Below are 15907 nucleotides of genomic sequence, written 5' to 3'. Positions count from 1 at the left end.
ATGCTAATAACTGCAGTAGACACTTAAGACGCAGTCTACACTAATATTTTCACATACACTGACGTGCAGGGGACTGGAGTTATGCAGTACGAGGGGGAATGTCTTTCTCGGATCGTGCAGTGGCCATAATTTATCTAATTATTATTATTATTATTATTATTATTGTGGGCTGATGAGATTTCTATGGTTTCAGCCTTCCCTTGGTGCCTCTCCCGCCATTATCAATTTGAATTCAGACCTCCCCCCACTCCCCCCCCCCAAAAAAAAAAACACTAACGATGCAATCCTAATTACGCTATATTTAGGAGGGGAGCGATAACCCTGGAGGGGTCTTAGTGCCTGGAGAATGGGAGGTATTCAGATTCAATCCAAGGAAGAGGAAAGAAGGTCCAGTTCCATGGATCAAGAGCTCCCCCTCCTCAGTGGCTTCGAGGAGCCTCCCTTGAAAAAGTACCCTGTACGGCCCCCCCCCCCCCCACTTTTTTTTTAATTAATTTGCTCTGTACTCGTTTATTTTAGCCAAGGTAAGTGTTAAATCAGTAGGAGGTTAGGGACTGGAAAAACCCTTTCGGGTTTTTCTAAAGTTTAGCAACTTTAATTACATAGTCCCGTGTAACTTGTCTTATCCTCCCCCCATCCATTATTTAACCTCCGTCTTAATGTGAGTAGTATATTGATTCATGACCCTCACCTCTTTTGATAAAGCTATAAACTCCTTTCTTATGCCCTAAGAGATGCTTGATCCTATTGTCCATCCATTTCGGATCATTTCTATTCGATCTTATTTCTCTATACGGAATAAATGCTCTATGACAGGTGTTCTTTGAGCCCACTTTAATCTGCTAAATTTGGGGCTGTTACTGAAGTACCCCTACTATAATGCTTCCATTCATTACTAAAGGTATTTAGTTTGCGTTCTCTCGCCAAAGTTCATCTGTAATCTTTAGATTATTAATAGGGGTATCATTTTTAACCAGCACCAAATGAAGCAGGTTATTTCCCTCGTTGGTTCTATCATAAACTGCTTTAAAAAACAAGCTTAAATTACCTCTTAAGATGTCGTTTGACGCTAGATTCCCAGTCAAGAAAATCCAATCAATTTGATTAAAGTTTGTCTTCTAGAATGCTACGTTATCGTTCCTTGTGTCCTGAACAGTTTCTTCCCAAATTAGTCTCCCTTGGTCCTTATACAAGTCTGGGAGACAGTCGACTCTTTCCAACACATCTGCCAACTTTTGGTACCTTCCTTTCAAACTAAAGTGTTTATTTTGCCGACACAAATCATACCATTCACCAAATCAACGCTAGTATATCACTAATAACGTCATATGTGCTACCGTAACAGTGTTATGTAAAAGAATGAGCAACTGTTTTTTTCCCCCTGCAGGGAGGGTATAACTGCGATTCCTGGGACCAAGAACCCTTCATCAGCTTCTAGCAAACTCCCTTGAGGGGTCAGGCTACGTGTTTCTGTTTTCTAACTACCCCAATACCTTCATCAATCTTATTACGTTCTGTCCCAAACTTCCTTCTGTCTACTTACCCCTAATTTGGTGAACACATTTCTAAGTTAGTCAGAGAAGCAGCCTCCAAAAGACTGAAGACATAAGAGAAGCTTGACGTGTACACCCCACGAGCTGATGACTAACTGATGTTGGTTACTTGCTGGGTCAGGCTTGTTGGCTGGTTAATGCTGGTTTAAAGTCCATCGATTACATTAGGGTTATTAAGGCTGTACATAACCTTTTCATTATTAGACAAAAATACCTTAACCCCATAAATAGGGATTAAAGTAGGTGTATTTCTCTCACCATACATACACCAAGGATAATACATCTCTCGGTGTATATATCGTATGCTGACGCTGGTTGCTTGCTTGTCAGGTCAGAGCCTATGACTATACTAACGTCATTAACACTGTATATAATATGTTCACCACAGGCCAAAACTACTTTAAACACTAAAATAGGGATTTACGAAATCTGTCAGTGTATATACATTGAGAGATTTCGTGAAGCTGTATACGAGGAACATATAATACATAATCTATCCAGAATAGGGACGATCCTTTCTTATGGCCAAGCACTACGGTGCCCCGTGGCCTGGTGGCAAAAGATTTCGCTTCACACGGTAAGTGTCCGGGTTCGATTCCCGGCAAAGGGTTGGAAACATCGGACGTGTTTCCTTACACCGGTTGTCTATGATCACCCATCAGTAAAATGGGTACCTGGGTGCTAGTCGATTGGTGTGTCGCATCCTGGGACAAAACTGACTTAATTTTCCCGAAATACTCAGCAAAACAGTGAGCTTTCTATATAGCAGTATATCATTGACATCAGCTGGATCTGTATAACTTGTAGTAAATAAAGATATTATATTATTACATCCTTTGTTTGAATTATTAAATATCAGGGAAGTTCTGTATCCGTAGATGTCACTGGATATACACCCTAAGGGACGTATTTCTCTCAGTGTATATATGTTGAAAGTATACTTTAATCCTTATTTTAGAAATTGAATTACTATTTTTGTCTGGGGGAAAAGGTGACCGTGACCCCTTAATGATCTTAGTTTGGTTGACAGACTTTTAGACCCCATTACCCAACACCCCATTTCGTTCCCGTAGCAGTCACATTACTATTATTATTATTATGAGGAACGCTAAACCCGTAGGGATTATATAGCTCCTGTGGGGGAGGGGGGAATGGAAGGAATTCAGGCTTAATTTCATCCTAGGAAGGAGAGGATAGCTCTACTTCCTTGACGCTGGTGAGGGGCTCTTGATCTAGGGAATTAAATCTGGGCTCCAGTTCCCTGAACTGAGCATGAATACCTTCCATCCCCCCCCACATGCGCTATATAATCCTACGGGCTTAGCGCTCCCCCATGATTATAATAATAATCTACTTCTTTGAATCAAGAGCTCTTCATCAATATCATGGCACCCCTTCATCTTTATGGTATTAGGTTTAAAGCCTATCTACTGCACAATTAAGGCTGCAATTCACCTGGACTGACCAATCTTAAGAAATCGACTATTATCATTTACATTTTTTGCATTTACGGGAAAGCGCTAAGCCCACAGGGGTCTTCTAAAGAGTTCCTGGGTGAACAGGCAATCTGGTTCAATCCAAGGAAAAATAAATTCAATTCCTTGGATGGAGAGCCCTTGATGAGGATCAGAGCACCTCCCCACATGATCCTGTCTAACCTTAACACGTTCATGAAGCCTAGGCTCCTTTTCACTGGAGCCTAGACTTCTTTTTCACTGGAGAGTAGACTTCCTTTTCACTGGAGCCTAGACTTCTTTTTCACTGGAGAGTAGACTTCCTTTTCACTGGAGCCTAGACTTCTTTTTCAATGGAGAGTAGACTCCTTTTTTTTAACCACATAACTGCCAATATGTCAAAATGGTGCCCTTTGACTCACTTTTTTTTCTTCCACATGCGTGAAGCCAATGTCGCACCACTGACAACAGTGAGCATTACTATAATAAAAAAGCGTTAAACCTACAACAGTGGACAAAAGACAATTTGCAGAACAAACTCTTATTGGCACCAGGTTTCGATCCAAGCAGAGCCTAAGTCATGACTTGACTGTATGAAGCTCTACAAAGAGCGAAACCATATCCGAACCAGCGTTTGTTCCAACACTTTTTTTTTTTTTACCTTCCCAGAAAGCATTTTATGATCTCTTAGAAGCAGATGAGAGAAATATCAAGGTGAGTACAAATTACAAGAGAATCTGTCTCGCGCTTCCACCACGTCTTGCCCTGAACTGCCCCACATGGGTTTAGCGTTTAACATGAATTACTTAATGGGGTACAATTATTATCATCACCATAACTAAACGCTAGTAAGAGGTACAATGAAAACAACATAAGTCGTAACAATTTTTACTTTCCAACTGTTACAAAACATTCATTATAGTAACATACACCTAACACAGTAATGTATACAAATATGACCACCGCCAAACAATAGGTCCTGAATGACATCTTGAGAGACGGACTGAAGACCACTCCAATAATTTCCCGAAATATGGATCTTCTAATTTGTGTTATGAGATTAGTGTCGTAAGTTATCAATGTTGGCCCTCAGTAAGATTTATGAAAATTAAATTTACAGTTGGTATTGATTGTTGGCTACTTCTGAGTTGTGGCATACAGTGACCAGTGTCACAGCAACATCTCATGTCAAGGCTTGCAGTGACCAGTGTCACAGCAACATCTCATGTCAAGGCTTGCAGTGACCAGTGTCACAGCAACATCTCATGTCAAGGCTTGCAGTGACCAGTGTCACAGCAACATCTCATGTCAAGGCTTGCAGTGACCAGTGTCACAGCAACATCTCATGTCAAGGCTTGCAGTGACCAGTGTCACAGCAACATCTCATGCCAAGGTGTACAGTGACCAGTGTCACAGCAACACCTCATGCCAAGGTGTACAGTGACCAGTGTCACAGCAACGCCTCATGTCAAGGCTTGCAGTGACCAATGTCACAGCAACATCTCATGCCAAGGTGTACAGTGACCAGTGTCACAGCAACGCCTCATGTCAAGGCTTGCAGTGACCAGTGTCACAGCAACGCCTCATGTCAAGGTGTACAGTGATCAGTGTATTTACGACAGTAACGCATCCTGACAAAGTGAAAGAGTATATATATATATATATATATATATATATATATATATATATATATATATATATATATATATATATATATATATATATATATATATATATATTTATGAATATAAAATAACTTTTCGTTATCATCTAGACATGGGAAGCCTTTGCAGTTGTATACCGCCCACATTATCATCAATCATTTCCCTCGTACACGTGACACGAATTATTACACCATGTGATTTATTGCTGACAGTGTGATAGTACTATATAACAGCACAGTCAACTGTACTCTGTACCATACAGCAACACAGCAAACTGTACTCTGTACTATACAGCAGGACAGTCTACTGTACTCTAGGAAATAAAAGAACTCTGCAACATAACAGTCAAAGCGAATAGATAAAAAGATTATAACCAATCAATTTAACTTTGATTTTGTTTAGTGTTAATGAATAGAGGTATGGAAGTTTAAAAACTAAAGCACTATATAAACCTCCCAAGATTAGCTAACTTCAGTGTTTAAACTCTGAGAATGACACAGAACACAGAAAAATCAGTGAACGACATTCAGTGGCTAGCAATAGAAAAGTGGGCACTGCTTTGTCGTACAAGCAACCTAAAGTACCAGAGGATAGTCTTCCTAGAAAACACAAGGATTAACATGTTTATTAACATGCACAATCTTTTTTCTGCATACCTTCGGGAGCCACAAAATTTATCTAGGGATGGGGAGTTTACAAGCAGGTAACACGTTGATTCTTAAACAGTTGCCAGCATGTGTAAGGTGTTGAGATTGAGGTCCCTTCTTTTGATGAGGCAGACATACGTTGGGTACGTAGTTCAACAAGCAGTTGGCGAAGCTGGCGAGGATTGTTCCCTCATCACTTGTGCGTCCCCGAAACCGTCCCCAGGACGAACCACAACTGATGTGGCCCCAAAACCACATCCTTGAGGACACAGCTTTGACAGGTTAACTACCGCAGTCTCCTGACCAGATTTTGCAAATGACGATGCTTCGACAGCTAGTCTGCATTGCCATGCCTCCCCACCACATGAGTGTAACTGATACTTGGGTTTATTGTTCTTCAAGATCTTTCACACAGGAAACCCCTTTAACATGGAACTCCTCCTTTAATATTAGTGGTCATGTAAAAATGTTGAGTTACGGTACTAATACTAGGTTTAAATTAGGCCATTCTCCTATTTCTTATGTTTCACGAACAGCAGATTATAAAGAAGCACTCCAAAGAAATAGACGATAGATGCGCTTTCAAAGTTATTTATTATATGTAATGCAACTTCAGAAAATGGGCAAATCTAAAGGAAGTCCATTATATTAAAGATTGTATGATTCTGGCGTTATGAATTGATACTAGAAAAGGCAAGCATAACTGCACGCATACATACATACACACACACACACACACACACGAGCGCAAAAATGGAAAGAAAAAAAACCAGATGAATGTGTGTGAGGTTGGTTAGGAAGCGGAACAGTCTGCATGAGAAAGTGGTGGAAGCAAATTCGATAGTGAAAATGAAGCCATTAATTTACGGTGACCGTTCATGTGTTAGTGAGAGATGGGCCAAGAGTCACCACTACTGCAACCCCAACTAGGAGCAGGTACACACACACACACACACACACACACACACACACACACATTTGTTAAACGAGGACAAAGCAGTGCCCAAAGTATGCATGGAAGTTTTTACAGACTGGTAGAAAAATGGAATGAGATAAAAAGAGGAGATAAAAGCTACATCCTCTGGAAATTTAAAAAAAAAACAAATATGATTAAAGACAAGACACCATGAGCATAGCTCCTCTTATTTAGATATAAATAGGTATGGTAATCACATCTAGATAATTTCGCACACAACGCGCACAATGCACACCAACCATACGAAACATACACAAACACACGCAACACACACAATAATTCCCTCACTAGCTAATATATTTATACGTTATGCACCTTTAAGATTTTCAGCATTTGCTGTCTTTTTCTCTAAACCGATATTCGTGAAACATTACAGAAGATAAAAAGAAGAATGGCCACATTAGGATATTATCATTGGCTGCAACACCACAGCACGTCTACTGAGAACGGGAGGTAGGAGAAGGAAGGGCGAGGGGGTAACTAAGTAAAATGCTGAGCCGTCCCTATCCTTTCCTTCTACGTAGGTACAAGGACAACGGCATGTGTGAGTAGCTCGCCAACTCTCGGCCTCACCTCTGCTGTTAGGGGGAAGTTTGTGGCCCCTTCTGCTGCCCTTGGAAGGCAAGGTATCACTCTCGGCCTTCCTTTAAGGCTCAGGAGGTGAAGATCTCCTCACATATAGGGAGAAAGGAAAACAAGTTCGATGATATACTTCTATGACTAGTTTTAGAAAGTTAGAGCGCTTTAAGGTCGCTCAACTTTGTATGAAAAGAGACTAAGAGACTCGGGGTCCGTCGAGACTGCTAACAAACTGGGCACTTTGCCAGTTACGAAGATTCGCTAAATGTGCACCATTTAACTGGAGTTTTATCAGAAATACCTCAAATTGGAGAACTACTGATATCCCAATAAGTTATTGTCGTTATCCCTTAACAACTACAAAGGGGGATGTTCAATCCAAATTTCAAATCAACATAGATTATAGGACTAAACCCAACCCAACCAGCTGTTGTGAGTTTCGGATGAGCCCTGTAAGGCTTGTTATTCTTTTCACAGCACAGATATACCTCCTGATGACTTACAACGCAAAACACACATCAGCTGATCAGACTGCGACTCTAAGACAAAGACATGATTGATGATATGTACCTAATTCTAAAGTTATCCTTTAAACAACCAACAAAGCCATGTCTTCACAGATCATTTGAGAGATTTGTACACGAAACGAAGGCGATCTTTAGCGATCTTCATTAAATCTTATTCCTCAATAAGCAGAAGTCTTCCACACGGGGCCCGAACTCTGACACGACACTTGCAACCTGACGAGCACTTGAGCGGTAAGCGGCTGTCCACCAAGTCATGAGATAGAAACAAAAAAATAGTCACGAGAAAAAATCCCTCAGATTGTCATGAGTTCTCGGGACTCAGTCAGCCATGTCCATCACCGCACGAAAGGGGCATCTATAGTCACCTACAATGCTACTTTGTCCCCTAAATCCAGTTATTTACTGGGCATTTGCGTCTGCACGAATCCCACTTTAAATTCTATGGCTACTCAGTTTTAGCAAGTCTATCATACTTTTTGGCACAGTGACCCCCTCCCTAACTCCTACACTGCTAACACGAACGCCGAGTTACGTCATTACCCCTCCCTCTACCAAACTGCTATAATTTCCTTACACCTAACCTTGATATGTATTACATTAGACAGCCGTCAACATGGCTGGAATATTAAGAGTAATAGCTAAAATATTCATAAACTGGTTATACTGTAGCTTTTCCAGTATTGGTGATGGAAAACCGATTGTCATATGTATTTTCAAGTCATGGTGCTTCAGTACTACACAAGACCTTCAGATAACTTTTAACATGAAGATATGTCACTCTCAACACTGTCCACGAGCAGCTAGCGTCATCTGCCCGCAGGAGTGAGGTCAGAGGCCGACGGTAATCAAGTATGACGTCACGCAGGTGACACTGAACAAGTTTTTTTTTTTTGCAATTGGTGGAAGAGGCACTAGGATCTCTCTAATGTTAACTTGCGTGACGTCACAGTCGAACTTCGCTAGCCATGCCGCCAGAGGTGCTTCAGGCGGTGGTGAGAGTCCGGGCTGGGGTCTTCGTTGATGCCTTAAGGAAACGTACGGAACAGATCTCTACAACATGTCTTTTTTTTTTTTAAACTTTGATAAGAGAATCTTCACTCTATAAAGATTCATTATGAAAAGAGTCTAATCTATTATTTCATCTAGTAATGGTTCAAAGTGACAAAATTTACCCTAATGTTCACATCACAGCATTTGAATGATTGCTCCTATCATCTTGAATAATACTGACGCCATATGTGATCCCGGTTGTAAATATACAAACAAATGTTGCCACTAAGAAACAAAATTTTCATATCTTATTTATAAGAAACAAAACAAAATCCCTTACGATATGTCTTCCAAATTATTTCTAAATAGTTTTCTCCTACACTCACAACATGAACAAAATACATAAATCTTTATAAATTAATGACTTAGTGGGCCTTCGTTTATCTTTTGCGACTTAGAAGAGCCTTTGGAAGTCTGATACTGTTATGACCACAAACGTCCACTCTTTGTATTTCTCACCTACATTATAGTTTAATTGAAATACTAAGTAGACTAGATTATGAGACTAGACCACACCGCTACCAGGGCACAATAATTTTCCAATATCAAGCTGTTGTACCTCACCACTGACTGGGTAAGATACTTCATTGATACTGGGTTACTATACCCTTCTGCAAGGGTGAAAAATTCACCACTACTGAGGTACTGTACCAAATGCAATGTCTTGTTGCTACCATTTAATGACACTTCACTGATTTCACAGAGCTGTGAAGCTTCGCCGTCACGGTACAGCTCACTTCTAACGGGATATGTATAACCATGTACTTCAATTTACCACTATTAAATCACGACATTTTCACACTACCAGTGTCCAGGCTTTCAACGTTTCAGGGTACGCTACATTGCCACTACCAAGGTATGGTGGTTCATTATTACTAGGGTAAACAGAATTCACCGATACAAGCGTCCCTGGAAACTTGATCGTGAGTGGGCTGCACGTACAAAATAATGAGTTCTTGCTGGTGGTCATTTGAAGATCCTTAGCAGATTTGGACCCGGTACGACCTCTCATCTGCTCAACTATTCTAGTCCCATTGCGACCCTGGCGGCAGCGTGGAGGGCCACAACAGCTATGGGGGCTGATCACACACTGAGATCTTCACTGCCCGTCTCTATTATACTGTCCCCCTCAATATGCCTATACAATTGTACATCTATACTATATAGAGTATTTCGCCATCCGACAACTGAGAGTGATGAATTGGGAAAGATTATAATGAACAGTTCAAGGAACACAACTACGATTTGCTGTGTATGTCAGTCTTAAGGCAGTTGTGCATGTCGTGACCTTGAGCCGACCTACTTGCCGCTAGAGGCTTTCAGATCGCTACATTTTGGAGACCATAATGCTGTTACCTGTGATTTCATTTCTCTGAAGCAAAAAACATTGCTGACTGAATATACTTTGATTATATGAACCTAAATTACAGAAAAATACACATCCAGGAGAAAACGCGCAATAGTTTGCAAAAAAGATATAGGGTATTATTTTGCCGGAAGATGCTGAGGCAATGTTCTTGTTAACCAAGGTCCATCAAGTTAACACCACTAGAAGTCGCAGGCGACTTCACGATCCGGCCACGAGGTTTCTTGGACGACTTTGCGCTGTTCTCCATGGCTGTCGTAATGGTGGTGAGTGAGGGTAGCAGAGGGGAGACATGGGATGAGGGGAGGGGGAGCAGGAAAGTGTGGTGAGGTGCGGTGAGGGTAGTGTGCATGGGGTGACAAGGCTCACTGGGTCACCAGCGCCTCGCCCTGTTCCATGTCCACGTGCTGGGGCAGTGGCGACGCTCCATTCATCATTTCGCTGCTTCCTTCTCCTTCGTCCTCGCCTCCTACGCCGTTCTGGAAAGTCGGATGAGAATTAGAATTTTCATCGCTAAGCAATAATAAAATTCACACAATTGGCATTATTTTCGAAAATTTGGGCTGAATTTATAGGGATCATACAACAATTAAATTTCTGAACAATAATCGGTTACATCACTGCAGCATCGTAACTAAGTCTCTTCAAGGTGGTGCTCTGATGCCAGTGAAAGGTTCTCGATCCAAGGAACTGGAACATCTCCCTTATCTCCCATTCCCCATGTGCTGCATGATCCTTATGGGGTATTAGCTTCCCCATGATTTTAATAACTGGGGTGCATTATAATATTTCATCAGGATTTTTAACCCGGGTGGGTTACTAATCCACCCGGCTTATGTTCATTTAGATTATTTGATCCTCTTCAGGATGTGCTAACACCTATGTACCTACTTACTGTTAGGTGAACAGGGGCAAGGAGTTTAAGGAAACTTTTCCGCTCATCCAGGGTTCGAACCCGGGTCCTGGAGGAGTGATTCAAGAGACTCACAACTGAAGGGACCGGGTTTGAACCCGGGACGAATGAAAATATTAGGCATTTCCTTGCAGCTGTTGTGTTGTAGATTGTTCCTAAGAAACATTTATAACTCTCAACCATCGTCATTCTTTTGTTTACATTATTTTTACCTTCATAATCTGTTTAACATCACTTGATATAGAATCAGAAACTTTCTATCCAAAATTCAAAGGTATTAAGCTTAAGTCTCAGCGGAGATAAGCTTGAATTGTATGTTAAACATTAAATATATATATATATATATATATATATATATATATATATATATATATATATATATATATATATATATATATATATATATATATATATATATAGATAGGGAAGCTGTGATTTCGTGTATAGGGCAAGGAGGAATAACATCTTGTAGGAGTGAGGAAGAGCCAGTTGTGAGTGTGGGGGAAGTTCGTGAGGCAGTAGGTAAAAAGAAAGGGGGTAAGGCAGCCGGGATTGATGGGATAAAGATAGAAATGTTAAAAGCAGGTGGGGATATAGTTTTGGAGTGGTTGGTGCAATTATTTAATAAATGTATGGAAGAGGGTAAGGTACCTAGGGATTGGCAGAGAGCATGCATAGTTCCTTTGTATAAAGGCAAAGGGGACAAAAGAGAGTGCAAAAATTATAGGGGGATAAGTCTGTTGAGTATACCTGGTAAAGTGTATGGTAGAGTTATTATTGAAAGAATTAAGAGTAAGACGGAGAATAGGATAGCAGATGAACAAGGAGGCTTTAGGAAAGGTAGGGGGTGTGTGGACCAGGTGTTTACAGTGAAACATATAAGCGAACAGTATTTAGAAAAGGCTAAAGAGGTCTTTGTGGCATTTATGGATTTGGAAAAGGCGTATGACAGGGTGGATAGGGGGGCAATATGGCAGATGTTGCAGGTGTATGGCGTAGGAGGTAGGTTACTGAAAGCAGTGAAGAGTTTTTATGAGGATAGTGAGGCTCAAGTTAGAGTATGTAGGAAAGAGGGAAATTATTTCCCAGTAAAAGTAGGCCTTAGACAAGGATGTGTGATGTCACCGTGGTTGTTTAATATATTTATAGATGGGGTTGTAAGAGAAGTAAATGCGAGGGTCTTGGCAAGAGGCGTGGAGTTAAAAGATAAAGAATCACACATAAAGTGGGAGTTGTCACAGTTGCTCTTTGCTGATGACACTGTGCTCTTGGGAGATTCTGAAGAGAAGTTGCAGAGATTGGTGGATGAATTTGGTAGGGTGTGCAAAAGAAGAAAATTAAAAGCGAATACAGGAGAGAGTAAGGTTATGAGGATAACAAAAAGATTAGGTGATGAAAGACTGGATATCAGATTGGAAGGAGAGAGTATGGAGGAGGTGAATGTATTCAGATATTTGGGAGTGGACGTGTCAGCGGATGGGTCTATGAAAGATAAGGTGAATCATAGAATTGATGAGGGGAAAAGGGTGAGTGGTGCACTTAGGAGTCTGTGGAGACAAAGAACTTTGTCCTTGGAGGCAAAGAGGGGAATGTATGAGAGTATAGTTTTACCAACGCTCTTATATGGGTGTGAAGCATAGGTGATGAATGTTGCAGCGAGGAGAAGGCTGGAGGCAGTGGAGATGTCATGTCTGAGGGCAATGTGTGGTGTGAATATAATGCAGAGAATTCGTAGTTTGGAAGTTAGGAGGAGGTGCGGGATTACCAAAACTGTTGTCCAGAGGGCTGAGGAAGGGTTGTTGAGGTGGTTCGGACATGTAGAGAGAATGGAGCGAAACAGAATGACTCCAAGAGTGTATCAGTCTGTAGTGGAAGGAAGGCGGGGTAGGGGTCGGCCTAGGAAAGGTTGGAGGGAGGGGGTAAAGGAGGTTTTGTGTGCGAGGGGCTTGGACTTCCAGCAGGCATGCGTGAGCGTGTTTGATAGGAGTGAATGGAGACAAATGGTTTTTAATACTTGACGTGCTGTTGGAGTGTGAGCAAAGTAACATTTATGAAGGGGTTCAGGGAAACCGGCAGGCCGGACTTGAGTCCTGGAGATGGGAAGTACAGTGCCTGCACTCTGAAGGAGGGGTGTTAATGTTGCAGTTTAAAAACTGTAGTGTAAAGCACCCTTCTGGCAAGACAGTGATGGAGTGAATGATGGTGAAAGTTTTTCTTTTTCGGGCCACCCTGCCTTGGTGGGAATCGGCCAGTGTGATAATAATAATAATAATAATAATAATAATAATAAATATATATATATATATATATATATATATATATATATATATATATATATATATATATATATATATATATATATATATATATATTAGCTTTCTTCATAGCCACCTAAAAATGGAAAGGTGAAGAAATTTTTGATAAAGCAAAGTATTGCAGCATATTTTAAAGTTGACTTTTACAGATTAAGCAAACTAGTGAAAATTTAAACATTAAATGAAAAAAATACACGAGGTTAATGTAAGAAACGTTTGAAAATATTCTTATAATGTTTGGAAACTGTCAGCCGAAAGTCAACTTATGGAAGAAAAAACCGAAGAATGTTATATTTTTACATTGGTATTTGCATTAAGTTTTAATAGACTGAACAATATAATTGTTCTGTGAGGTGTGAGCCAGGCAACCCACCATCTTGTGAGGTGTGAGCCAGGCAACCCACCATCTTGTGAGGTGTGAGCCAGGCAACCCACCATCTTGTGAGGTGTGAGCCAGGCAACCCACAGTCCTGTGAGGTGTGAGCCAGGCAACCCACCATCTTGTGAGGTGTGAGCCAGGCAACCCACAGTCCTGTGAGGTGTGAGCCAGGCAACCCACCATCTTGTGAGGTGCGAGCCAGGCAACCCACAGTCCTGTGAGGTGTGAGCCAGGCAACCCACCGTCTTGTGAGGTGCGAGCCAGGCAACCCACCGTCCTGTGAGGTGTGAGCCAGGCAACCCACCGTCCTGTGAGGTGTGAGGCAAGCAACCCACAGTCCTGTGAGGTGTGAGCCAGGCAACCCACCGTCCTGTGAGGTGTGAAGCAAGCAACCCACAGTCCTGTGAGGTGTGAGCCAGGCAACCCACAGTCCTGTGAGGTGTGAGCCAGGCAACCCACAGTCCTGTGAGGTGTGAGCCAGGCAACCCACAGTCCTGTGAGGTGTGAGCCAAGCAACCCACCGTCCTGTGAGGTGTGAGCCAGGCAACCCACCGTCCTGTGAGGTGTGAGGCAAGCAACCCACAGTCCTGTGAGGTGTGAGCCAGGCAACCCACAGTCCTGTGAGGTGTGAGCCAGGCAACCCACAGTCCTGTGAGGTGTGAGCCAGGCAACCCACAGTCCTGTGAGGTGTGAGCCAGGCAACCCACAGTCCTGTGAGGTGTGAGCCAGGGAACCCACAGTCCTGTGAGGTGTGAGGCAGGCAACCCACAGTCCTGTGAGGTGTGAGCCAGGCAACCCACCGTCCTGTGAGGTGTGAGCCAGGCAACCCACCGTCCTGTGAGGTGTGAGGCAAGCAACCCACAGTCCTGTGAGGTGTGAGCCAGGCAACCCACAGTCCTGTGAGGTGTGAGCCAGGCAACCCACAGTCCTGTGAGGTGTGAGCCAGGCAACCCACAGTCCTGTGAGGTGTGAGCCAGGCAACCCACCGTCTTGTGAGGTGTGAGCCAGGCAACCCACCGTCTTGTGAGGTTTGAGCCAGGCAACCCATAGTCCTGTGAGGTGTGAGGCAGGCAACCCACAGTCCTGTGATGTGTGAGCCAGGCAACCCACCGTCCTGTGAGGTGTGAGCCAGGCAACCCACAGTCCTGTGAGGTGTGAGCCAGGCAACCCACCGTCTTGTGAGGTGTGAGCCAGGCAACCCACCGTCTTGTGAGGTGTGAGGCAGGCAACCCACCGTCCTATGAGGTGTGAGGCAGGCAACCCACAGTCCTGTGAGGTGTTTGCCAGGCAACCCACCGTCCTGTGAGGTGTGAGCCAGGCAACCCACAGTCCTGTGAGGTGTGAGGCAGGCAACCCACAGTCCTGTGAGGTGTGAGGCAGGCAACCCACAGTCCTGTGAGGTGTGAGGCAGGCAACCCAAAGTCCTGTGAGGTGTGAGCCAGGCAACCCACAGTCCTGTGAGGTGTGAGGCAGGCAACTCACAGTCCTGTGAAGTGTGAGGCAGGCAACCCACAGTCCTGTGAGGTGTGAGGCAGGCAACCCACAGTCCTGTGAGGTGTGAGGCAGGCAACCCACAGTCCTGTTAGGTGTGAGGCAGGCAACCCACAGTCCTGTGAGGTGTGAGGCAGGCAACCCGCCGTCTTGTGAGGTGTGAGCCAGGCAACCCGCCGTCTTGTGAGGTGTGAGCCAGGCAACCCACAGTCCTGTGAGGTGTGAGGCAGGCAACCCGCCGTCTTGTGAGGTGTGAGCCAGGCAACCCACCGTCCTGTGAGGTGTGAGCCAGGCAACCCACCGTCCTGTGAGGTGTGAGCCAGGCAACCCACCATCTTGTGAGGTGTGAGCCAGGCAACCCACCATCTTGTGAGGTGTGAGCCAGGCAACCCACCATCTTGTGAGGTGTGAGCCAGGCAACCCATGTGGCCCGGTGGCCTGGTGGCTAAAGCTCCCGCTTCACACACGGAGGGCCCGGGTTCGATTCCCGGCCGTCCTGTGAGGTGTGAGCCAGGCAACCCACCGTCCTGTGAGGTGTGAGCCAGGCAACCCACCGTCCTGTGAGATGTGAACCAGGCAACCCACCGTCCTGTGAGGTGTGAGCCAGGCAACCCACCGTCCTGTGAGGTGTGAGCCAGGCAACCCACCGTCCTCTGAGGTGTTAGCAAAGCCGGCTAACCACTGCACAACGGAGTACCACTCATCCTGGGATCGAACTTATGTTCTGCAGCTGTAAGGTGGAGGCACTATCACGTTAACCACGACCAGTAACTAAAGATACACACACTGAATGTTGTCCGTAGTTCGATCCCCAGCAAGGGTGGAAACATTGGCGTGGTTCCTTACACCCGCTCTCTCCATTCACATAGCAAGCAAGTAGGTACCTGGGTGTTAGTCGACCCATCCTGGGAGACAAGATTTAAGAACCCAAGTCGAAATAAGACAGTCCTCGATGACGCACTGACTTTCTTGGGTTATCTTGGGTAGCTAACT

The 15907-nt window shown here is 43.6% G+C and overlaps 2 protein-coding genes across 4 annotated transcripts in view; both read right to left on the bottom strand.

The window, feature by feature from the left end:
- LOC128696831 (endoribonuclease Dcr-1) overlaps positions 1–1642 on the bottom strand; it is a 127153-nt gene extending 125511 nt beyond the window's left edge. For both annotated transcript variants that reach the window (XM_070096088.1, XM_070096087.1), the window contains exon 1: positions 1544–1642. The gene's annotated coding sequence lies outside the window, so the exon portion shown is untranslated. The remainder of the gene's footprint in view (positions 1–1543) is intronic.
- A 2239-nt stretch (positions 1643–3881) lies between these two features.
- Positions 3882–15907, bottom strand: part of LOC128696876 (uncharacterized) — a 285763-nt gene continuing 273737 nt past the window's right edge. For both annotated transcript variants that reach the window (XM_070096084.1, XM_070096085.1), the window contains one exon: positions 3882–10295. In XM_070096084.1, coding sequence (XP_069952185.1) covers positions 10182–10295 — 114 coding nt within the window. In that variant the 3' untranslated portion in view covers positions 3882–10181. The remainder of the gene's footprint in view (positions 10296–15907) is intronic.

Source organism: Cherax quadricarinatus, chromosome 52 (genome assembly GCF_038502225.1).
Source record: "Cherax quadricarinatus isolate ZL_2023a chromosome 52, ASM3850222v1, whole genome shotgun sequence".
Classification (NCBI taxonomy): Eukaryota; Metazoa; Arthropoda; class Malacostraca; order Decapoda; family Parastacidae; genus Cherax; species Cherax quadricarinatus.
Note: the sequence above shows the minus strand (reverse complement) of the source record. Positions and strands in the feature narration are given on the sequence as shown.